The sequence below is a fragment of the Mauremys reevesii genome, linkage group 10 (assembly GCF_016161935.1).
Source record: "Mauremys reevesii isolate NIE-2019 linkage group 10, ASM1616193v1, whole genome shotgun sequence".
In the NCBI taxonomy this organism is placed as follows: domain Eukaryota; kingdom Metazoa; phylum Chordata; order Testudines; family Geoemydidae; genus Mauremys; species Mauremys reevesii.
The window spans coordinates 8,206,720-8,233,068 of record NC_052632.1 but is presented as its reverse complement, the minus strand read 5'-3'; the positions used below and the strand labels follow the sequence as shown (position 1 = coordinate 8,233,068).

The window sequence follows — 26,349 nt, the reverse complement described above, 5'->3', positions numbered from 1 at the left end:
CCTTACCTCACAGGGGTGTTCTGAGGATAAATGCATTAAAGTTAGTGATAAGAGGATGATACTATGAGGATGGGGTCATATATGTACCGTAGTAGATGTAACGATAGTGTATCTACCTCTATAGCTAGCTATAATTTACAAGGAAACTACGCAGCCATAACTGTAGGGGTTCATCATTTTATAATAAATTTGCTGACCCTGCAATAGATCAAACTACAATGTCCGAGGCTCCCCCAGGGCCAGATCACAGACTATCAGGATTGGAAGGGACCTCAGGAGGTCATCTAATCCAACCCCCTGCTCAAAGCAGGACCAATCCCCAGACAGATTTTTGCCCCAGATCCCTAAGTGGCCCCCTCAAGGATTGAACTCACAACCCTGGGTTTAGCAGGCCATCCACAGGTGCAATGCCACTGACTTCAGCGGGACAGCAGGAGTGTAAACGAAGGGAGGACTAAGCCCATGATTTCAGTTGGCTGCCTCACAGACATTCAGAATAAATCACATAAGCACTGGATCGATGGCTGCAGCCAGCCCACCTCAGGCTGTGAGCTCATTACAGGCTAAGCAGGGCTGGGTCTTGGATGTAAAGCAAAATGACAACCTAGTACTGGCGGAAGTGGCCCTGGCAGCATGGTAAGGGTGTTGGGGGAGTCAGCTGCCTTGTCCTTTCTCACTACTAGTTTGAACTGGGTGCTATGCTCTTCCTACCTAAATGGCTGCTGTTTCATCTGAACACCACATTCTTCCTTACTCCTCCCAGTGTTGTTGCGTGCTATTAGACAGCTCCTCTGTTCCACCCCAGAGCAAAGTGCATGTCAGGGACTTGTCTACGCATGTAAAAATGCTCTGGGATTCCTTCAGGCTGAACAGCACCCTACTGCTGTCCGATATATTAACACACTGAGCAAACCGCCACAGAAATCGTGAGACATCGCAGTAAGAAACGTTAGCAGCCAATTCCTGCAAACGATGAACCTGTGGCCTAACTACTCCTAGTGATCATTTAGGCAAACGCATACACTGAGTTTAAAATCAAAGCATTTTTCTTTTTTACCCAGAAAACTGTGGGCAGGTTTATCCTCCACCACTCGGATCCGTCGAGCACCCGCAGGGATCACAGCTGCTTCAATATAACCTAGGGCAACAAAAGGTCACATGGATGAGAGTCTCCCACAGCCAGCCAGAGGCATTCTGTAATGTAGTATCACCCCCCAAAAAAACAACTCCACTCCAGCTTTTGTTACGGTTGGGAAACACTCAAAAGGTAGTAGCTGTTTTGGCAGCCAGGTTTCAATGCAGTGACTTGCGTAGCAAGGGCTAATCATTACAGCTTGAGGAGAGGGGGAAAAGTGTTTGCACTCCTTAATTGCAACTCTTCTGGCTTGTGGTTGGTTCTATTAAATCTGTTCCCTTGCATCATTTTTGTTCACGTGTGGCATCTACCGGAATTCGTTAGGATCCTACTGGATGCTAAAGCAAAGGTGTGCTTGACAGTAGTTACAATGCACATCATGGGAATAAAAGTGTCAGAGTTTCGAAATGAAAACGTGTGTGTTAGCTGTTATGAAAACACTTTCTTTGGCATATAATCTGCATTATCATTCATATTTTTAAGGAAAAGAATGAGCTATTTGGGAGACTGCTAAAATGAAAACATTGCAGGAGTCATTGATGAAAACTGGTATAAATCTATTTGCTTTCACTGGCATGTCAGTCCCTATGGCCTGGTCTACGCTGGGGTGGGGGGAAATCGATCTAAGATACGCAACCTCAGCTACGAGAATAGCGTAGCTGAAGTCGACATATTTTAGATTGACTTACTTCGTGTCCTCGTGGCGTGGGATCGACGGCTGCCGCTCCCCCATCAACTCCGCTTCTGCCTCGTGCCCTGGTGGAGTTCCGGAGTCGATGGGGAGCGTGTTTGGGGATCGATCTATCGTGTCTAGACTAGACGGATATATCGATCCCCCGACAGATCGATAGCGTAGACATACCCTATGAAACAGTCCTATATAATTTAATAGACTACAATCTCCTTCCTTTAGAACTTTTAAACCAAGCTGCAGAATTCTACAACCAGGATTTAATTCTACAGGATAGTTAAAAAAAAAATCTGTAGGACTGATCTCCTTCAAATGATACTTGTGAGTTACATGCGGTTTATTTATTGCTTTTAAAACCCCCTAAAAAATGTTATGGTTCAATTTAGAGATGGGCAAAAACCAAAACCTTAAGACATGGGCACTCTTGACCTTTGGAGTCATTCGTGTGTGGGTTCTGCTCCAAACTTCAATGCTCAGCCCTAGCTTTAGTTTAAGTCAGGGGTCGGCAACCTTTCAGAAGTGTTGTGCCAAGTCTTCATTTATTCACTCTGATTTAAGGTTTCGGGTGCCAGTAATACATTTTAACGTTTTTAGAAGGTCTCTTTCTATGTCTATAATATATAACTAAACTATTGTTGTACGTGAAGTAAATAAGGTTTTTAAAATGTTTAAGAAGCTTCATTTAAAATTAAATCCAAGTGCAGAGCCCCCCGGACCGGTGGCCAGGACCCGGGCAGCGCGAGTGCCACTGAAAATCAGCTTGTGTGCCGCCTTCGGCACGCGTGCCATAGGTTGCTTACCCCTGGTCTAAGTGATAGGCAAAAAGCAAACTACCTACTAATGCCCGTGTCAAATATGAAGCAATGAGACTATCATCGTGACTAGGATTTGATTCTTTTTAATTGGCCAGACGGTTTATTTTTCAGTGTGTAACTTGGCTCCTCCCCCTTCCCACCTTTTCTTTTAAAACACTAATAGTTTATTCTGTATGCTTTACCTTCCCTTTTTTGTTATATGTGCTAAGTGATATGGCCCTGTACCAGACCTGCCCCTATAAAAATAGGACGATGCTGGAGAATCACTAGTGTAAGAGTAGTGTTTGGGACTATTCCTTTAAAATTTGGCAGGGCTTTGGTTTTTTAAGGGTAAATGCTGCTGAAGTGCTGTGGTTCTGCTTTGTACCGGACTGAGAGCAAGCGAGAGAGAGCGACACACTGCAGAACAAAGGGCCTCTCTCTCTCGGTGGCTGCATGGACTGTGGAGATGGTCCCCTGGGATGTGGCCTGGATGTGGCTAGTGAATCCATCGCTATATAGATCCCACACCCCTAAACCCTGCCTGCAAGCCTTTCACTTATGGGTTCGCCCAGGGGCCTCAGCCCAGGGGCTTAGCCAACCACAGTAGTGTCAATGAAGCAGCTGCATAGCCACCAGATTAATGGGACACATGGATTCCTTTCCACTCCCAACCCTTTTAGATCACCTGTACAAAACATCCTCACTGGGGGGTTGATGTTCGGTTGGGAGATGATTTGGCCAATGACAACCAACTCTCTCCTTAGCCTCTCATCTTTTTAAGGTAGCCCCTCTTGTTCTGGTACATTACACTAATTTGTATTGCCATTTTACCACCTCTCCTCACTCCCCTGAGCTCGGGTCCTTTTCCTTTTGACCCCACCCAGGAGCATCATCTCTCTTGGTTTCTTCTCCCCTGCTCAGGTTACTTCCCAAAGTCAGCCAGTCATCCTTTGCAGGGAGAATCAAAATAAAGGGAAAACAGGATTCTGAACAAAGAACCTCCCCTCATGTCAAGCTGATGAATTCCCCATTCTGCTAATTACAAAGCATGCTCCATCAGTAATACTCACTACTTCAGGGTTTGGCTTTTATGGCAATTGTGAAATCTATAAAAATCAAAGAAAACAGATGTCGGACATTAGCCTGGATCCTGCTGGGAGTTGGTTTTTTGTTGGTTGAGATAAATTACATTAAGAGCAGCACATTCTAAAATGCCCAAACATCCCTTGTTGCACCCCATGCATCTGCATTCAAACCGAACCAACTATTACTATCAGACACGAACATACAGCAGAGTGATTAATGACAATATCTCACTGTAAATGTTCCCTGGAAACGCACCTGGCCACCATGTTAGGAAGCCACTTTGGAACATGCCCAAGTATCACGTATTTGTTGATGTATTTACTGTGGATGATGATTATTATTTTCTAAATCAAAGGCTCAGAACTACCTTCTGCCATGACCAGATCCAAAAAACTATTGAAGTTAATGGAAAGGCTCTCATTGATTTCACTGGGCTTCACAGCAGACCCGAGGCAGTGGTATCCTGGCCTGTGTCCCGCTGTTTTTGTGGTGCGAGAGGCATTACTCTTGAGGTTCTGCTAGTGCCACAAATATGCTCTCATGTCACCACTGAGGTGTGAGAAAATACCGTGTGGAAACGCTGTCTTGTACATTACTTTTGAAATGGTAAATAGCTGAGTTTTAAGCTATTAACAGAGTATTAGTTCTGGAGACTATTTAGTTTGGTCTGATACCAGATTTTTCTCCTCATGTAATTTCTAATCCTGACTGATGGTACCAGGGGTTGTATTCACAGCTCCTGAATAAAAAACAAACAAACAAAAAACACCTTACTGTACTCGCTCGCTGAGATCGGGTGACACAGAACCATTAACATTTTTCTTTAGGGAACCACGTAGTCTATGCTTGCGTAGTTCTGAAATGTTCTTTCAGGGGACAGAGTAGGTTCCTTGGGCATGTCCCATAGAAAGCATCTGTAGCTCTTAGCCAGCAATACTGTGTAAATCAGTGGTCAAAATCCTACTGCAAGTGCACTAAATACACCATACATGCAAACTCACCACAAATATAAACTCAGATTGCTCCCAGCTGGGCTTTAGAGCTAGTGACATGCTGTTGCTCAAGGGATTATAATCCCAATATTGGAGAATGCTGCCCCTTAAAAACAGCCCCATAGTTTTCAAGGCATGTTTTCTATCACAAATTGTAAACTGCAGATTCCCAGAAAGATTATCAAGCATTAAATATTAAGCACAACAGAAAGCTCACTGTTGGTCCAGGGTCAAAAAACTGTCAAAGATCTGTTAGGTAACTTGGGGGTAACTGTTTGCAATGCTGGGGTCTGCAAGTTTGAGTTCAAATTCTGTTTAGGTGAGGAGCTGTGTAAAGACTGATGAGATCTGGCAACAATCAGGGAGTGGTTCTAGTTACTTCATCCAAAAGTCAGACTTTTAAGATAAAGGTTGGAAAGCATAACTGGAGAATTTCATTATTTGGTCATTTCTAGAGCTGTATGTACTGTACTCCACCTTGGGAACAGCTATTTTGGCATGCAACAATCTTTCTGGATAATCTGTGTTACATCACTGTCCCAGGAACATAAGGCCGTGACTGAAGTGAGTCCTAGATACAAGTTATATGGTGAACTTGTATTAGGAGAGACACCAGAACAAAAGGTGGCTTTGTCATCAAGCAGATTAATACATGTATGGTGGCTACTGTATCTTCACTTAAACACTGGAGAGATTTGCAAGAGGAAAGCAGGCTCAAACAGGAGAACCCACTGTTAGGCAGGGTTATTAGTCCCAGAGAGGAGAGAGAGGTTAGCACAAATTTCAACGTGGAACTGAATCACTACAAAACGGATTTGGATGTTACTGGAGGACGAATTCTCAGGTAGAGGAGATGTTACCCCATGGCTGCAAGTGCTGATCTCTATGCAATGTACCTTTGTATCTTCCTACCGGGGGTGTATCACAGTATGGGTAGAACAAATCCCACACCCCTGCACTATCCCAACTTTTAGATGATGTCCTGCTGCAAGGTCCCAAATTGAGAGCTGTAAAGTCTGGACTCCTCTATTTATCTGCTGAACACGTACAGCACAGACATCCCCACTGTCCTGGGGTGGCAAGGGCGGTCTCCCTGGCTCTTTCAGTCCTTGCTCCTATTGCCAAGAGTGCCAATCAGTACTTACTGTGGGGGTGCTGTGGAAACGTATCCATGAGACATAGCACTCAGACTTAAGAGCTCGTTTTTTGAGCAGTCAGAAGATGCTCATGACTTGCCCTCACCGTCGATCGGGGCTGAATTCCAACTGTCAGCCTACAGGTGACAACCTCTGCACTCTCATTACTGATCCTCTCTGCAATCCACTGTCCCACTAGCTAGATTTTGTACGGAATGTAATGCTTGTTGCTGATCAGAAAATAAGAGACAATTGACTAGTTTATCTTCTTGCATGCACGAGAATCCTGGTGATTACCAATTGCAGTTACCTACCCACACAGGACCTACCCACCACTGTTTACTTCCAGCCATGGGGTAGCTAGCCTGGAGGAAAATCATTTCATCGTGAAGCCATGGACAGATTTCAAAGCCTCCTGATATTGCTATCGAATATCAATTTGGTGGTAATGATTCCTATAAAGGACAGCCGGCTGGTAAGTCACCCACTGCCCTGTGTTTCTGTCTGCCTCTCATCACCCGCCCATGTATCCTATTAACAGAATTTTCTAGCACGTGCTGAGAGAAGAGGCTTCCCAGGCTTAAAGCACCATCTCTCAATTTTCTTTTTATTTTAAATGCACTACTGTCCAGGTTAAAATTTGGCATCAAGTGTTTGATTTCTTCACCATATTAAAAACAGAAACTGCTCACGAAGAAAAGTTATTGTTATAGCAATTTGCCTAGTTCATTTAATTATTTCCTGCCATCTGGAGTACTGACTTAAAACATAAGCCAAACAACTGCAGCTTCTCTTTTGGGTCACAAGACAGAGGGCATCCATTCAAATCTTCACATGGCCAGAGAAGAACAATATAGATGCACACATGAAAAAATGACTCATGTGGCAGGTCTCTAAGCATTATCTGTATGGCATTGGAGTCTGGATGGGAATCTTACAAGGAGGAAGGGAAGGGCCAGACCGTTAGCTGGTGTAAATCAGGATAGCTCCATTGGCTTCTAATTTACATTACTGAGGATCTGGCGTAAGTGCAGAACATAATTCTGAACACTATTTGGGGATGATGTCAGAAGGTCAGAGATTAATTTTAAAACAAAGTTTGTGCTTTTGGGGGTGAGGGGGGGAACAGAAGGACAGAAAGGTATAGGACTGAGACAGGTATCCAGTGTGCAGAAACTCTGAAAACTCTGGCACTACAGAGATGGGCTGGAAGAGAAGAAACAGAGGCAGAACTGGATAATGGGCTGACAAACATGGTATTCTAGTGGCTACGCAGCTCCTTTAAAAGGCCAAGGACACACGTGCTGTCTCTCCAATTCAGGCTAGTCATGCTGAATGTAGAAGGCTTTAAAGGGTATCCATGGCTTTTTATACGATGCAGTCTCCCCACCCAATCCAACCAGGACGAGGAGGACAGAAAACCAACACCAGCTACCCAATGACACCACACACAGCATTCAGGCATCTTACACGAGAAACACTTGGGAACAGCCTTTGCCTTTGCCATCACACACGTGGAAACCTTCTTACAATGACTATTGGTTACTGAGAAACAGAAAGGAGTTGGCATGGGTTTAGTCCAGTTAATAGAGCTCGACAGCATGGTTTGCAATCACAGGACATACAGGGACCGATCCTGCAGTCAGTGGAGTCCCACGTGCACAGCAGCTGCAGGATCTGGCCCAAACGTTGTAGGTGCAATTCTCAAACTGATACTTCTTAACAACCAACGTCTTGACATTTCACAGCTATTCTCTTCTGAAATCATAAATCGACACACTTAACACAGGGGCTTTGGGCTTGACCTTAATCAAAGCAAATCTGCCATTCTCTTTGGTAATGATTTCAACATCCAGGCCCTGATTCTGCTATTGTGACTCCTGCTGCTTAAATCACATTTGGCCCAAAATTTAGGCTTTGTAAAATCTTGGATTTTAAACATTATTAAAACGTTGATTTTTTTAAGAAAATCCACAGATTTTTTCTTAAACAAATACATGTTTCCTTGTGGTGTTTGCAACCTGAACACTGCAGCTTTGTGCCAGTGCATGAGACATAGAACGTGAAACTGATTAAGGTCCTGGTCCTGCAAAACACTTACGCACATGAAAAATCCCATTGAACACCACAGATTAACTCACAGGGCATAACATGTAAGTGGAAAAGGGGTCTGGAACCATAAGTGAAACCAACATGTGTAATTTCACTGTCTATGCTGAGAGAAGTGTAAAAGCAGAGACAGAATAAATAGCAAAACTATTTTGGGTTATTTTTCACATAGTGTTTTAATCTACTATTTTTCAGAAAAAAAAACCTATAGCTAATTTATGTGTCAGGACATAGAATAATGGCTGGAAAAATCCTTATTTATACAACTATGTAAGATGGACAAACGAAGTATTTTGAATGGTGAAGCAACATTTTAGATAGGATTGATGCATCTCTCTCTCATCTGGCTCCAGATATTCAGTAAAGAATGAGGGTGCAATAAAGGCTTGTACATTATAACACTGATGACCGACATACCGTCTGGGTACTGTCGCATCTGCCCTGTCATCCTATTTTGATTACCTAGTGTCTCTAGAGATGGAGGAATCCCTGCTGTACTCATCTGGTTGACAATCAGCAGAGAATGTTCAGCTCCTACAGATCTGCCATGGGGAAAAGTCACTGAATGCATTGAGAGCAGCCCACCTAACTGAAAACAGGCATATAACCACTTTCAAATTCTGGCAGGCACCCAGAACTTTGTCATCTATCTGGGTCAAGTCTTTTTGTTGCATGATGATTCATGGTGATTTTGATCCGTAAACAACAAAGATAGGTTTCCCTTCAAAAACATCTATGAGATACACTTATTTCCAGCTAGCACTGCTACTACAGAAATGGAGAAAGTTTTTCCCAACTAAAATGACCAGGGCGCAATTCCCATTTCCTGCAGGAGACATTAGAGAAGCAGTGAAACTGTAAACTAGGCATACATTGGTTGATATTCAGATCGGGAACTGCTGTAGAAGATGGAGCAGTGGTTTCACCACTGGCATCAGCTATAGATTTAGTAATGTAACATACAAACTTTTGGGATGGGGGGAGCCTATACAGGAGAGATGGGTTCCACCTAAACCAAAGTGGAACCAGAATGCCCGCACTTAACACTAAAAAGGCTGCAGAGCAGTTTTTAAACTAGGAGATGGGGGGAAGCTGACTGCTGCAGAGGAGCACGGGATTGGACAGAGACTTCTCTTAGGGGAGAGTCTATTGATAGAGATTCTCTAGGTTTTAGTCAGGAGGAGAGGATGGAAGAGGATAGAATATGGGCCAGATCAGACAAGAAACAATCACATAAAAAAGAATCAGACACATCAGAAAAGGGCAGACAAATAAACAGTGACAAGTTTTTAAAGTGCTTGTACATAAATGCTAGAAGTCTAAACAATAAGATGGGTGAACTACAGTGCCTTGTGATAAAGGAGGATATTGATATAATAGGCATCACAGAAACCTGGTGGACTGAGGACAATCAATGGGACACAATCATTCCGGGGTACAAAATATATCGGAAGGACAGAACAAGTTGTGCGGGAGGAGGAGGGAGGAGTGGCACTATATGAGAAAGAAAATGTACTGGCCGCCGCTTCCAGCAGCTCCCATTGGCCTGAAGCAGCGAACCATGGCCAGTGGAAGCTGTGATTGGCCAGACCTGCGGACGGGGGAGGTAAACAAACCGGCCCGGCCCGGCCTGCCAGGGGCTTTCCCTACACAAGCGGTGGCCCCAGTTTGAGAAACACTGCTCTAATAAGAATATAACATTAGGGAGCTATTATTGACCACCTGACCAAGACAGTGATAGTGATGATGAAATGCTAAGGGAGTTTAGAGAGGCTATCAAAATAAAGAACTCAATAATAGTGGGGGATTTCAATTATCCCCATATTGACTGGGAACATGTCACCTCAGGATGAAATGCAGAGACAAAATTTCTTGATACTTTAAATGACTGCTCCTTGGAGCAGCTGGTACGGGAACCCACAAGGGAGAGGCAACTCTCGATTTAGTCCTGAGTGGAGCGCAGGACCTGGTCCAAGAGGTAACTATAGCAGGACCGCTTGGAAATAGTGACCATAATATAACAACATTTAACATTCCTGTGGTGGGAAGAACATCTCAACAGCCCAACACTGTGGCATTTAATTTCAAAAAGGGGAACTATGCAAAAATGAGGGGGTTAGTTAAACAGAAATTAAAGGTACAGGGACTAAAGTGAAATCCCTGCAAGCTGCATGGACACTTTTCAAAGACACCATAATAGAGGCCCAACTTAAATGTATACCCCCAAATTAAAAAACACAGTAAAAGAACTAAAAAAAAAAAGAGTCACCGTGGCTTAACAACCATGTAAAAGAAGCAGCGAGAGATAAAAAGGCATCTTTTAAAAAGTGGAAGTCAAATCCTAGTGAGGTAAATAGAAAGGAGCACAAACAGTAAAAATGTAATATGAAAAGCCAAAGAGGAGTCTGAAGACTAGCTAGCCAAAAACTCCAAAGGTAATAACAAAATGTTTTTTAAGTACATCAGAAGCGGGAAGCCTGCTAAACAACCAGTGGGGCCCCTGGACGATCGAGATACAAACAGAGCACTTAAAGACGATAAACTAAATGGATTCTTTGCTTCAGTCTTCACGGCTGAGGATGTTAGGGAGATTCCCAAACCTGAGCTGGCTTTTGTAGGAGATTTTGGAATTAATTGATAAACTTAACAGTAACATGTCACTGGGACCAGATGGCATTCACCCAAGAGTTCTAAAATAACTCAAATGTGAAATTGCGGAACTATTAACTATGGTTTGTAACCTGTCCTTTAAATCAGCTTCTGTACCCAATAACTGGAAGATAGCTAATGCAACGCCAATATTTTAAAAAGGCTCTAGAGGTGATCCCAGCAATTACAGACCAGTAAGTCTAATGTCAGTACCGGGCAAATCAGTTGAAACAATAGTAAAGAATAAAATTGCCAGACACACAGAAGAACAGAAATTGTTGGGCAAAAGTCAACATGATTTCTGTAAAGGGAAATTGTGTCTTACTAATCTATTAGAGTTCTTTGAAGGGGTCAACAACTGTGGACAAGGGGGATCCAGTGGACATAGTATACTTAGATTTCCAGAAAGCCTTTGACAAGGTCCCTCACCAAAGGCTCTTACGTAAATTAAGTTGTTATGGGATAAAAGGGAAGGTCCTTTCATGGATTGAGAACTGGTTAAAAGACAGGGAACAAAGGGTAGGAATAAATGGTAAATTCTCAGAATGGAGAGGGGTAACTAGTGGTGTTCCCCAAGAGTCAGTCCTAGGACCAATGCTATTCAACTTATTCATAAATGATCTGGAGAAAGGGGTAAACAGTGAGGTGGCAAAGTTTGCAGATGATACTAAACTGCTCAAGATAGTTAAGACCAAAGCAGACTGTGAAGAAGAACTTCAAAAAGATCTCACAAAGCTAAGTGACTGGGCAACAAAATGGCAAATGAAATTTAATGTGGATAAATGTAAAGTAATGCACATTGGAAAAAATAACCCCAGCTTTACATACAATATGATGGGGGGTAATTTAGTTCAAACTAATCAGGAAAAAGATCTTGGAGTCACTGTGGATCGTTCTCTGAAGACGTCCACGCAGTGTGCAGCAGCAGTCAAAAAAGCAAACAGGATGTTAGGAATCATTAAAAAGGGGATAGAGAATAAGACGGAGAGTATCTTACTGCCCTTATATAAATCGATGGTACGCCCACACCTTGAATACTGCATACAGATGTGGTCTCCTCATCTCAAAAAAAGATATACTGGCATTAGAAAAGGTTCAGAGAAGGGCAACTAAAATGATTAGGGGTTTGGAATGGTCCCATATGAGGAGAGATTAAACAGGCTAGGACTTTTCAGCTTGGAAAAGAGGAGACTAAGGGGGGATATGACCGAGGTATATAAAATCATGAGTGATGTGGACAAAGTAAATAAGGAAAAGTTATTTACTTGTTCCCATAATACAAGAACTAGGGGCCACCAAATGAAATTAATAGGCAGCAGGTTTAAAACAAATAAAAGGAAGTTCTTCTTCACACAGCGCACAGTCAGCTTGTGGAACTCCTTGCCTGAGAAGGTTGTGAAGGCTAGGACAATAACAGGGTTTAAAAGAGAACTGGATAAATTCATGGAGGTTAAGTCCATTAATGGCTATTAGCCAGGATGGGTAAGGAATGGTGTCCCTAGCCTCTGTTCGTCAGAGGGTGGAGATAGATGGCAGGAGAGAGATCACTTGATCATTGCCTGTTAGGTTCATTCCCTCTGGGGCACCTGGCATTGGCCACTGTCGGTAGACAGGATATTGGGCTAGATGGACCTTTGGGCTGACCCAGTACGGCCGTTCTTATGTTATATTCTTATGTCCTTATTTCCAACACAGACATAGGAGGTATAGCACAATTATACCACCAGTGCTGTTCCTTTTTAACTGCAGAAATTGTGTGCAATATTTTGTGACATGCTCTCAGAGTCCTACTCTCAAAGCACAAGTGCATGCCAACAAAGTTAACCAAGGCAAATCTTTTCCTTAGTCTTGCACAGCCAAGATACAAACTTCTCATTACCAACAGCTGGAAGCTAAATGGAACACAACAGTCAGAGCAGTAAAAACTGCAGCTGGAAATCATACTACAGATCGGCCTGACAATGGAAGTGCACAAATGAACTCCAGAAAGTATTAGTGAAGTTTGCCAATTCCACCTGCACCTCAGAGTTGGTGGTGGATCTTAGCTGCCTTCACAGATAAAGTATAGGAAGGAGGTAGCAGAAATTAGAAAAGAGAATCTGAGCACCAGCTTTGAAGCCGTGATTTAGCAAAGCAGTAGAGCACACACTTAACTTTAATAATGAATTCAGTGGAACTCAAGCATGTGCTCCAAGGACATCTTTAACTGCTTTGCTCAACTGAGTCCCAAAACAGCACATGTTGAATGTGCTTTGCTTGTGCTTCCCTACATGTGGAGATGGCAACATTCATTTAAATATCAGTCATTTTTCCTAAATACTTCCTCCCTCCTGCAGTGGCCTCTGGGTCCTAAGTCTAATTTTCCCCGCACTTTGCTTGTCCAGGATGAAAGGCAACAGGTCTCTCATAAGTGTGGAACAGTGACTAAGGAACAAGGGCTAATTCACACACAATGGGTGTGCAAAGCCAGAGGGGATAGCTTGAGCTTGACTGAAAACAGTCTTATTCCAATGCTTCTATGTTGCTGGCATAAAGTCAGTATAAATTCTCAGAGCGCATGGTCCCCTGGTTTAGCTGAAGTGGAGATATCCTGAGCATTATATGAATCCGGGATGTACACAGGAGCAATCAGTCTAAATGCTGAAATCATTGTCCCTCCCACAGGAGGAGACATTATGATCATCATGATTATTTCTCTCTCATTTTACATCAAAAGTACCTGTAACATTCAACATGAACTGCACAGTGTGACTTCTTTGAGCTCAGTAAGGAGGCAATGGCCAATCTCGGCAAACAGGAACAGGCTGCAGATGGCTTTCCACCGTTGAACCAGTTCTTTAATAAAACTGGAACATGGTTAAGGAAATTGAATGGCAAAAGGTGTTATACAGCGCCAACAGGCCTGACCCTGTGAAGCCCTGTGCATCTTCAACTCCCCTTCTCAAGAGGGACTCATCACCTCTCAGAATTGGACCCTTGCAGGAACTCCTATAGGTTAAACATTTATTCTGAAAAAACTGAGTGATAAGATTAGGCATCGTTAGTAACTAAATACTTGACCATCTTATTCTTGTACAGCTATTCACTGATTCAGTCTCAAACATTTTTGCAGATTTCTTCTGGGCAACAAATTGGGTCAGAAACACTAGTGTAAATTAGAGTAATTCCACTATAAACACTGTAGCTACTCTCACCCCAACTTATATCAGTGTCAGCGAGTGCCGAATCTCCTGGCCAGCCATAATGCTCCCTGTGTATCAACCTCTAAAAATATTAATTTCAAATCTTTTTTTAAATGTACAAAGGCTATTTGATCAGGCGCCACATGGTGTGACTCACCTACTTTTAAAGGACAAGAGTTGTCGCTAGCTCTCTAACTCCTAGATGCTAAGCAGTTCAGATGAAGGCAGAGCGCTTTTGCTGAATGCTACTCACCCATCCCCTTGGTGTGGTTGAAGTCTCCTTTCACCACTTTACAGGTTTTGCCATCTCCGTTGCAGATTCCACAACGATCCTCTTTGGCAGCTGAGCCAATGATCCCATCGCAGCCGATTTTCTAATGACAACAACCAGAGGCCCTCGTTATTTCATTTGCAAAGCTAAAATGTCTCTAAACTGGGCCGAGCCACGGATAACATTTGGTTGAAAAACTGAACAGGAAAAGAATCTTGTGAGTCAGGAGAGCATTCAGTCAGTATGGCATTGGATTGGTTAGTCAGCAAAACACACTCATCCAATAGCAAATGCACAAACCAAGTTATAAAAAGTTTCACTGTTGTAAGCAGCATCATAAAACCGTAGTTATCCAAAGCACACTGGTGTATTTGCACTAACGTGTTTAAATATTAACAGATTACAAGGATACTTTGTATTTTATAGCAGCTTCCATGTGAGGATCTCAAATAACTTTACAAATATTAATTAACCTTCATAATACCCTTGTGAAACAAGTATATTCCATGAGTCCCATTTTGAAAATGGTAAAAGAAAGGCACTGAGAGGTTCCGTGACTTGGCCAGATTCACACTGGAAGCTTAAGGCGGAGCTAGCAACAGAATCCAGGTATCCTGAGTTCCAGTTTTATGCCTTAACCACAAGTTCTTCCAAGATTATGCTTGAGGCCCTGATCTATTGCTCACGGAAGCCAATGGGCATTGTATCAGGACCACGCTGAGGACACTAACATTCAGCAATGAGGACTCAGCATCTATTACATTTTCACTATTTGAACTGAATGGCTCATGATGCTAGCGCACAGTTCCACATTTTCAGCAGGTCCCATTAACTGAACACCAGAAACCCACATTTATGTTATCAAGAATTTAGGGTCACCATAAATGTATCAAGAATTTAGGTTCACTGATCTGTAAGTGCAACTGCTGTGTGCATGCGCAGACGTGACATTTTGCCAATGCTCCCACTGTATTCCGTTTTGACTTTTTTTGCACTTAAATGATCCTAAAAATATTTAAGTTTTTAACCCGATGCTTCAGTTGAAAAGGCATTTGGATTGTAGTGATAGTCACCACTAAAAATCTTTACCATTTCACCCCATAAGCAAACACTAGGACATTCTGTGTTCTCCCTAATCCTTACTCTCATAGTGGAACCCCGACAAAGGACCCCTGACTTTGAGGCTTCAGACCTCATGCCAGGAGGCACGCTCCTTGACGACTCTGGCTGAGGTCTTGGGGGGGGGGATCTCCCCAGCCTGAGTCCATTGCTTTCTCCATGAGGTGCTTCTTAAACTGGAGTTTTGGCACCTTGCAGGTCTGGTTTGGAACTGAGTGACAGATCTGCATGCAATGTAGATATGAGCTTCTCCAAGGCAGAAAAGACAGCGCTGGTGGTTGTTGCTGACTGAGAAGGAATGGGGGCAGGAGAGAATTTCTGAAGCCTGGTAATCCTGGGCATAATCTAAGTCAGGGGTCGGCAACCTTTGGCACGTGGCCCATCAGGGTAATCCGCTGGGGGGCCGTGAGACATTTTGTTTACGTTGACTGTCTGCAGGCATGGCCCCCCACAGCTCCCAGCGGCTCCAGTGGCTGTGGTTCGCCGTTCCCGGTTCGCCGTTCCTGGCCAATAGGAGCTGCGGGAAGCTATCATGGACATGATAATGATAGATAGCACAACAGCCTCGACTGATACACAGCTTCCCTTGTAACTTGGCAGGATGGCAGGCAGGCATATATTTCCAGCTGCATTTGAACAACCACAAGCAACTTCAACCAACTTTACTGCGAGTGTTATGAGACCAGTTCACAGAACTGTAGAGGAGGATCAACAACGCAGAGATGTAAAGGACCAAATCTCTAGATCTACACTGGGGTTCTTCATAAACCTTAAACCACGAGGACGATGTAGGACAGCCAAGTAAAGATAAGGAGGGGACGGCTATGTGCTTTTCATGTTTTTAAGGCAAATTTCCACACAGGGATGTTACCTAATTAATGCCCCATAAGTATGAGTCAGGCCATGTAGGATCGTGAAATAAATATCTAATGTGCCTGGATATGTCAATGTATCTCATATAGCAAGTACATAATGCTGATTCTAGCTCAGCTGACCAAATTACATAGAAGAATCATAGAAGATTAGGGTTGGAAGAGACCTCAGGAGGTCATCTAGTCCAACCCCTGCTCAAAGCAGGAACAACAACAACTAAATCATCCCAGCCAGGGCTTTGTCAAGCCGGGCCTTAAAAACCTCTAAGGGTGGAGTTTCCACCACCTCCCTAGGGAACCCATTCCAGCGCTTCACCACCCTCCTAGTGAAATAGTTTTTCCTAATATCCAGCCTAAACCTCCCCCACTGCAACATGAGACCATCACTCCTTGTTCTGTCATCTGCCACCACGGAGAACAGCCGAGCTCCATCCTCTTTGGAACCCCCCTTCAGGTAGTTGAAGGCTGCTATCAAATCCCTCCTCACTCTTCTCTACATGCGGAACATGAGAAATTCTTTTAATGGACAGCTGATGAGGTACTTTGTTTTTCAGAATGATCAATTACACCCAGACCCAGAACCTTTCTGATGAGGGTTTACGATGTGAATTACATCACATACAAGTACTGCCATGTCAAGGAAAGGATGAAACCTTAGAGTAGCCAGGCTGTCACTATGTCAGAAACACATTTGGAGTAGGGATGTACCTGGATTTCTGTGAGTTTAACCAGTAACTTCAACGGGAGCAGGGTTAGGCCAACGCTGACCGCTTAGGAAAATCCCACCTCTGGAGTACAGTCAACAAACTATCAGATAGAACCCCACCCACCTCTAGTCTAATGGGCACATTTTTATGGCACGAGTTGCCCTGCAAATCAGAGAACACGGGACACACACGGTTAGGTGTTACCTTGCAGTATAAGGCATATGTGACGCACATGTTAATGACAACATCCATTAGAGACACACTCAAGACCTCCCAAAAAAAACAAAGGTGCAACAACAGCTTCATCATGGCCACTGACAAAAAGGGTGAGGAGAGGCTCTACTGGACGCAAATCGTGTTTCTTGGGCAACAGGCAAACCATTTCCCCACACACACACTGACTACCTCATTTTGCTGTGATTTCACTGACACCTCTTGATTTGTATGCTCCACAGGTCTGATAGCACCGAGGGTGGGAATGAGCATGTCCAACACATCGTAAAGTGCAAAGCTGATAAAGTAAGTAATTTTATGGGGTCTGTCTTTCACTCATGCAGAAAAGAGGAATGTGTCAAACAGCACATTGCTTCCCACCAGGCTCCTGCTGGAGGATCTGACGAATGAACGGCTCCCTCCTTCACCAGTGCAACATACAAAGCATCGTCCTGTAGCAAGTGGCCCCAAACCTCTTGCAGCTTTGAAAAGCGTCTGCCATCTCAACGATACAAACATTCTCTGCTACACCTGGGAATCACAAACCACTTGGGATTTGGTCTTGTAAACGGTTTCTGAAAAAGCAGAATTTTTTTAAAAAGCATAAAGCTTTTCTTGGCTTCAGAATGAAAATTTCTGCATTCTCATTACTTTATAAGAGAAAAAACAACATAGAAGCACTTTCTTCATCTGTATGAATATTAGAGGCTGTTTACTTTTCCTTCCCCATGCTTGCAAACTGCTTCCCAAATAGAAGAGGACTGAATCTTTTTGATTGTGAAATGGCTTATGTTAAGAATTTAGAGTGGCATTGCTAAAAGAGGCAAAAGTCACATTGAGTCTTGATGGGATTTCTGCTCCTAAATCATTTAGGTGCTTTTGAAAAAAATCCACCCTTATTGTTGCATTTAAAAACAAAATAAAAGAAGCAAAACAGAATCAATGTCACTAGAAATGGGAATGAAGAATCTCCCAAAGGTGTTTGCAGAAGTGGGCTCTTAATTGGCAGCATGTATCGTAAGCTTTGACAGAAGCTATGGAGCACTCCAGGGTTGGATGGCTGGACCATACTGCTGGTTCATTTCACTGTGGCTGGATACTCTATGATCCCATCAATCTGAGAGAGAAATAAAAAGGAAAGGAAGTAACTTTGGTATGGTTTTACTCTCTATGCAATGCACAAGATGGTCCCCGCTGGAGAAGAGTGTACTCAAGCATCTGGCTGTCTTCTGTATTTTTGGGGGAGGACAAAAATGGATGGTAATGCTGGTGTAAATACCACCGGCTCATCTGGAAGACCTCATGGCTGACTTCTCCAGCATCAGCCCTGCTCCTGAAGCCCTCAGGATTCTTGCCCTTGGGGATTTCATGGTGCACGCTGACCTCAGCACAGTACAGGACTTCCTTGAAGTGATGGACTCCGGACTTCGCCCAGTGGTTCTGGCTCCTGCCCAAATTGGTTGTTGAAAGCCAGAGATGTGGCTGTGGTACTGTTATCATCACTTTGTACAGGGAATATGATGGAGGCCTCCTATAAAAAAAAAGTGCCCTGACATGGGAGCGGTTGCCAGCTGATTTTAAAATGGGGTTTAAAGCACTATGGGGTAGGCATCTGGCTATATTAGGCCCCTTGATGAGACTCCTCATGGATCTCGTGCTTTGACACTCCCCATGCTTAGGAGTAATCGATCACTCCTTATGCCTTTGCTGAGTGAGCCATATGGCATGGAACTCATTCTCTTTGAGCAGGCATCTCGGTCCACTCCCTCCTCCTCTTTTTAAATAATTAAACATCTGAAAATATACTTGATGGGGGGTATTTTCAGTTTCAATCATTGTTGGTCCTTATATAGGAACCTCCCCCTCTCTTTTTTAGTGATACCATATCATCTGGATTCCTAAGCACGTGGTCTGGTTTGCATATTATTTGGGTATTGTTTTAACAATGGTTTTATTTGTACTTTGAATGGCTGTGCAAAAGCCTCTGAGTGTGTGTGTTTTGCTATATAAATACAATTATTATTGTTATGTACACCCAACCCAGTGTCAGACCTGACACTGTATGTTCATAGAATTGTAATGCTTCCCAGATGCTGAGCTAAACAAGCTGTCCCAATGGACCAACTATAAATATTGATGCAACATGTGCCAGTCTGCAAATTAATCATGTACAGAACATTCTGGTTATGCCAGACCCATGTGCATTGCCAACTTTTCTCCGTAATATCCAGTGTCCATTTATAATTCAAGGGATGGAACACATGAAACAGGAACGTACACAGGTGAGTAGGTGATGTCAGACTGGAGGTTAAGAGAAGTCGTTTCTTTACTGAAAGCACAGCAGCAGCCAGTGAAGTGGGTTATGGGCTTCTGCTGAGATCCGTGACTGGAAGCTACCCGAGGACGCTATTCTAATAGCTCGTTTGAACATCACTGTCTGCTCCATTTCTCTTCCATTGGGGTTTTACAATAAATGGGGGTGCTATAAACAGGAGTAGAGATCAACAAAAAAAACCCTCTGTCTGTGGGGAAAGTAGACGCTGCTCCAGCCACACCATCAGCAGCATTTTCTGGACCTTCAAAGTTTGCTTCAGTCATGGAGCTGCCCTCGGGGTAGGGTAGGTGGGCAATGCCCTTTCTGTTCTGAATTAGATACACTGACCTTTACCCATTGAATGCATCTTTGTGTGTCTATATCACCTACCCACTTAGTGGTTCCCCCAGCCTACAATTATTTATTCACTAGAGTTTCTCCCCAGAATGGGATTCAGTGTGATCCTCACTTCTTCTGGATGACGTGCATCTGAATGAGAGATGGCTGCTTTGCAGGATAAGCCTAGCTCCAAAGAGTATAAAGCAAAGAGAAAAGCATCCAAGGGAGGTGCCATGTTATCACTCACTTGCCTCATGTGCTCTTTCTGAGCTAACCCGAGTCACCTACTCCCCAATTCAGTGAATGGCAGTGGGACTGATGGAAAAGTCGTCTGCAGCGGAACACAGCAAAGCAGACTCAGAAGTGGTAGGTCTTTAAAAGCTTAGCTAGACACTACAAATACTTATTTTTTTTAATCTCTATTCTATGTTCACCAAAGGCACCAGTATGTTTGTTCTCTAGTCTTCAGATTACATCATCACAGAGCCATGGCCTGTCTGCGGCAAGTCACAGAACAGTCCCCAGTAAAGCATGCTAGACTTTGTGTGCACTCTGTAAGATTAACTGAAGGATGGGCATCAGCGTAGATGCACAGTGTAAAATTATTTGCCATGGAACATTTGGGAGCAATGTTTGAAATGCAAGAACATGAGACCTGCATGGAAAATAAGCATGAGGATGCAAACAGTTAATTGCATCGGGAAAAATATGCAGAAGAATGCAAAAAAACAATGGGTACTGATGTGCACAAAGTGTTTCCCATCACCAGTTTGTGCAGGGAATGAGCTATTTTGCATGTGCCCTTTGTGCCCAAATGAATCTATTTTGCATGTACAATTTAGAACCTTATTTTTGAAAATGTGTCCATGTCTGTGGAATTAGCATTGGCCCATAACACATTACGACAACAATCGTTTGAAAGAAGTCCTTCTAACACGGATTTGCTGCCCCATAGGCAGCGGTGTATTATCAATGAGTAAACTGTAGATTTGCTAGCAAGGAAGAGAATCCATGATATGGCAACAACTTTACAAGGCGGCTGTGGAAAAGCCCGAACATCCTCACATCATAAATTGTTAAATCACAGAAAAGGCTGCTCTTGATCTGTAGCCATATTCCACTGTATGGGATTTGGTTTTCAAAAGGGTCTTATAAAACATCTTGAAGTACAATATCCAGCCCCCATCAGAAAGCTTTTCCTCCTTAGTGTCAGCTTCAGGCTTACTAAGCACGGAGTACATGCTTTGAGAGAGGCCAAAGATAAATTTATACGCTCCACAACTGAGCTGCTAGATTATTTCTCATCTTTTCTCTTTGGCACACTTGTGTAACACTGAGGGCTTTCCTCCTATTGCGTCTGCCATCTGTACTATGCTAACACCAGCAGGACCAAGGTGGCAAGCAACTGAAATGCTTCAGAAATTGCAGAGTTGCCATTATTGTATTTCCTGCAAGGATACACAGAGCAGAGACTTCAGACAGAACCAAAATCTTATGAATTCTACAATTCATGGGATCTTCGTGATAGATTGGTTGTTGCTATTAAAAAAAAAAAAAAAAAAAAGGTAATGACATGAAAGCAATCTGAGATTCGGGTTACACTCATCTACAATCTCCAGGCTATCTCCAACGCAGCCTGAAGTACGACAGTGAAAGCCAGCTAATTAGAGCGCTAGGTACCACGTGCAAGGTTTGCAGTTTTACACTGACTATTCACTATTACAGGCACCTGAGACTGTTGCCGATATCCAGAAAGGTACAGATTTGCAGCAGCCAAGAGCACAATGACAAGAAGGAACTCCATTTAATAGCAGGCTAAATGCATTTTCCAGCAGAAAATGGCAAATCCCTGCACACACACTGAACGTCTGTAGTCTGCTAAAGAGACATTGCTAGCAACTGCATTCATCAGTGCTATAAAACATTTCTAGACAATCATTGTTTTATATTGCTCGCTTCGGTTTTAAGACCAACTCCTGAGGTCACTACTAAGTTTTTAGTTAGCTCTAAGCCAGGCAAACTCACAAAGAGTTTTTCCAAGTCAGGGCAGAATAAAACTGGACCTTAGCATTTGGCTAAGATAAGAAGTAAACTTTTAAAACTATCTAGGTGATTTAGGAGCCCAAGCGCTAGTATCAAAAGTGCCTAGGAATCCTGGAGCCTATATCCCACTTAACTTACAATGAGGTTTAGGCTCCTAAGTGCCCAGCAGTCAGATTTTTAGAAGTGTTTTGGCACCTAACTTCCACTGAAGACGCTTCTCAAAAGGGTACTTAGGTTTTTGTGAAAACTGCACCCAAGTCCTGTTTTCTGCCCTAAAGACTATCACCTGCCTACAACAAGAAAACCACAAAATGAGACAGAGGACATTGGTTCAGGAAAGGCAGCGTGTCATGACTGTTGAGGAGAGAAAGAAGGGGATTGCTTGAGAGGGTGGATTTCACGGAGGGGAATTTAAGGATGAGAGAAATGCTGATTTTGTAGCCTATAGGTACAGGTATTTGCTAAGTATGGCGTAGGCATAAGTTAAGGTGGTAATGCAATGAGCCTACAAGCCTCAAGGCCTATAAGACAAAAGCTTAGCTAACCTAATCAAGGCATAAGGCCCCAAAAAAGCCTTAGCATAAGTAGTTAACCAGGAGTAACCCTAGATCATAAGATATCACAAGACAGAACACTGCAATGGCTAAACTGCTGACAGGTGACCACAAGATGCTCGTTTATACCAGCCTGGGATATTTTAAAGTTAGGAACATCAGCAGATGTCTGACCACAAGAAAACCATGGTAAGTGATTGACATATATGCTAATAAGCTTGAGGTAAATGGACTAGTAACCCGTGGGAGAAGGGCACCCCAATATTAGTAGGGTGAGGAAATACAAACAAGGAAAAGGGGAGCCAAATTTGCTGCCTCACAGGCCTGCTGAAGAGCACTTTAGAAAGGATGAAGGCTGACCCGGAATTGGGAAAGCCACTAGAGCAGGTGTTCCCATTACGTATGGATATCCGCCTGCTGTCATGCAGGTGAACCCCGACCCGTTTGTTCTCAATTGCTTCATTTATATTGCTGGCTCCAGAAGCCGGTACTATACTGGGTATACCAGGGGTTCTCAACCCATGGCCCAATCAGCACACAGCTGTGGCCCATGTGACATCCTCAGGCCCATACAGGTAGTATATATATTGTGTGGATGTGGCCAGCATAACACTTAGAGAGCTGCATATGCAGCCCATAGTGGTAAATAGGTTGAGAACCACTGGTGTATACCATGGTGATTACACACTAGTTGTGTATCTATGGCTCCAGATGTTTCTACTGTATTATCATGGTGTTAATTCACTTATGTCACTGCCTTCAGATGATACTGGCAGCATATTACATGGCATTGCTGGTAGTGGGTGGCATAGGCCATGGAAAAAAATAGTGGGTGCTGAGCACCCACAGGCAGGTCCCTCCTCCCCTCCCACAGCACCAGGCCCCACCGATCAGCTCGTCTCCGTCCCCCGCCGTGCCTCCCGCCGGCCACCATCAGCTGTTTGGCGGCGTACTGGGGGAGGAATGGAGGGGTGGGCCTGGGCGACGCACGGCCCAGATATGGGGAGTGGAAGGGGTGGGACCAGCCCCTTCCACCCACTGAGACGCTGCTCTGCAGCCCTGCGCGGCGGCTGCCTGAGAGAGCAGGGCTAGGGAGGTGACTCCCGCTGCCTGCCCGGCCTCGGGTGCCGGGGTCCCTGGCAGCCCAGCCAGGAGGGGAGCGGAAACCACCTCCTTCCCAGCCAGGCTCTCTCAGGCAGCTGCCGGGCAGGGCTGCAGAGCAGCGACCCGGAGGGGCCGGCGTTAAAAGCGGCTCCCTCCTGCTCCCCGCCTGGGCTCCTGGGAGCAGGGAGAGCAGCAGAATGTGCCAGGAGGGCAGGTACAGCAGGAGGCACAGGTAACATGGGGTGGGGAGAGTGCGGTGGCCTTGGGGCTGGGTGTGGGGGGACACACATGTGACCTGCCCTTTTGCTCATGCCCCCCCACACACTATGGGGAGGCACCAGCTGAATATGGGGCACCCTCGGGGGTGGGAAGAGGTGGGGTGGGGCAGTGGGGGAAAGGCTGGAGTAGGGGCAGGGCCTAGGATGGAGCAGGGGGTCAAGCAACCCCTGGGAAATCTAGAAGTCGGCGCCTATGGCAGGTGGAATGTCTACACTGCAATTAGACACCTGCAGCTGATCTGAGCCAGCTGACTTGGACTCATGGGGCTTGGGCTGCGGGGCTGTTTAACTGCTGCTGGAGCCCGGGTTCTAGAACCCTGCAAGGTGGGAGGCTGTAGCCTGAGCCGGAACGTCTACACCACAATGAAACAGCCTCGCAGCCCAAGCCCTGCAAGCCTGAGTCAGCTGGCACAGCTGTCTAACTGCAGTGTAGACACATGCTTGCTTACTCATGACGGTTTTGCTTTAATTTGGGTGAAACTGACCAAGAAAAACGCTCCTTTTCTATTATTCAGATCTGAATCCAATAAACTTGCCTCTACCAAAGGAAGCCGGAAGCCAACTGCATTCATAAAATGTAAACGAAAACAGAATTTTATGCTTTCACTCCTAATGGGGGTGTGATGAAGTGGGAATGTTCATAATGTTTTTGATGAATGCTGTGTGAGTGCCTCAGTTTCCCTGTGCATTTCTCAAGTGTCTAGAGGCATGTTATTGTTGCACAGCCCTAGGGGGCCAGTGTGATCTTGTCTGCACAGAGAATGGCCGACACCCTGTCTTCTGGCAACTAACGGCCTGGGCCCCTCCTCTGCAAAGATGCCAACTGAAGGTGTTGAAGAACAAAGAGATCAGGGGACCTCCTGGCCCGGGAAAGCGACAAAGGGAGAGGAGGGGCTGGAGAGTTTTCAGTTTAGAGCTGGCTGGGAAAATGGAGGGGAGGCCAGACAGACCTCCCAGCCTCCCCTGACCCCACCCAAGATGGACCTGACTGAGGGGGTCCTGTTGTCTGTACCTGCAAGACCTGTCTTGAACTGTGTTCCTGTCGTCTAAATAAACCTTCTGTTTTACTGGCTGGCTGAGAGTCATGGTGAATCGCAGGAAGCCGAGGGTGCAGGGTCTTGTCTCCCCCAAACTCCGTGACAGGGTGCTGGGATACTTTGAGGTTTACTGGATGTGATGTGGTTCTCCCTCCCGGTCTCAAAAACTCCTCCATAGCGAGCGACTTTGCTGGCTCTATCTGAATTCATTTTGCAGCCAGAAAAGATGAGATTTGTTTAAGAGAGTTAACTGTTGAAGGAAACAGGGAAAGGGGCTGTTTGCTGGAATTCCTGGACTGTTCTTCTAGACAATGGTTCCTGCAAATGTGCACATTACATTGGTAATGTGTCACCCCTGCCATCAATAGCCTCTCACTACAGACTAATCTGTTAGTATGGGTGTGGATCCATCAACCTCATGAGAAACTTTTGCACAAATACAGAAATCCATCAACCTCATGAAGAAACTTGCACAAATACAGACAGATCATCTCTAACTACAGAGGCATTACACGGCATGGAAAATACATCTCTGCAGCACCTGCATTCCATTCCATTCCATCACTTACTATCCTCACCAGGTCCCCTGCAATGCCTGCTTCAAGGACATCCCGTATGTGACCAGTAAATTAATACGCATCCTAAACTGTTCTGTCAGGCAGCTAGTTAGCGGAGTATCTCCTCTAAGTGGGATGTGCTGTCATGTTCAGCAATTCATCACCCTAAGCTACTCAAACAGAAGACCAATACAAAGGAGTTCATGAGGCTTTAAAGTCTTCCTGGGTTGCATCCATCCTTCTGCATTTTCTCTGAGCCAGATGCAAACGGACTGAATGTTCTGCAGCTGTCATCACCTCTCCGCACAGTTTACGACAGCTGCCCCCGAGCTGAAGTGTAATTCACTTTTCATGAGGCATCTCCAAAAGACTGTGCGCAGAAAGAATTTCATTTGGAGGGGAGCAGGCTTCTACTCCTGGAAAGAAGGAAACGTGCTTTGCCATAACACTTGATTTAGCGTCCACAGCTGATTTTGAGCAGCCTTAAATATAATGCTGGCTAGGCCAGTGCAGTGGTCATCGGCATGCATCTGGGAGGTGCACAGTTGGCCTTGCTATGAAAGATTATTAATGGCATTTCTTTGGAGGTGGGTGGAAAGGGAAAAAAATCCGTAATAGGCAGGTTCATGGTACATCCCTATGTCAAGGGCACCACATGGTAACGAATGTATAGAGAAAATAAACCCCCGTGCCTGGTTCCCCAGCAAGGCACTATTACTGATTCCTCCTCTGAGCAAAAGAGAAGGGCTGGATTAAATATGTCCCTCTCAGGGCCGTTTGGCAGAGAGAGGCAGAAAACTTCCCTGCATGTGCTACCCACATGGCAAGGTCGAAACGTGGCAGTGAGAGCAGAAGCCACCAGGCAGTTATCCCCTTTCTGCACGGGGAGCAGAGAAGGGTTGAACAAGGGAGCGCAGTCAGGGGAGCTGCTCCTCCTGAGAATGACCTGGTGCTGCGCCCCTTAACCGCTACGTCTTAAGAAATACCTGACAGAGCTTAGAACTGGTACCAAGGTTACTGTGCCAGATCTTCAGCTGGCATAAATCAGCATAGCTCTGCTGAAGTCAATGCAGGTGTAGGCTAAACATCAGGAGCGATGTCCCAGCAAATGTATTAGATTGAGGAACAGTCTCCCAAGGGGAAGGTGCAAGCCCCATCACTTGG

General features: G+C 44.6%; 1 protein-coding gene across 5 annotated transcripts in view; it reads right to left on the bottom strand.

Annotated features, from left to right (window-relative positions):
• Nucleotides 1–26,349, bottom strand: part of ADAMTS17 (ADAM metallopeptidase with thrombospondin type 1 motif 17) — a 265,853-nt gene that overhangs the window by 82,058 nt on the left and 157,446 nt on the right. For 3 of the 5 annotated variants that reach the window (XM_039492977.1, XM_039492975.1, XM_039492979.1), the window contains 3 exons: nucleotides 14,031–14,151; nucleotides 7,308–7,382; nucleotides 1,058–1,138 (listed from right to left, as the gene is read on the bottom strand). The exons of 1 other annotated variant lie outside the window; for it this stretch is intronic. In XM_039492977.1, the coding sequence (XP_039348911.1) occupies nucleotides 1,058–1,138; nucleotides 7,308–7,382; nucleotides 14,031–14,151 (277 nt within the window). The remainder of the gene's footprint in view (nucleotides 1–1,057; nucleotides 1,139–7,307; nucleotides 7,383–14,030; nucleotides 14,152–26,349) is intronic. One more of the 5 variants, XM_039492976.1, reaches the window with a different exon arrangement.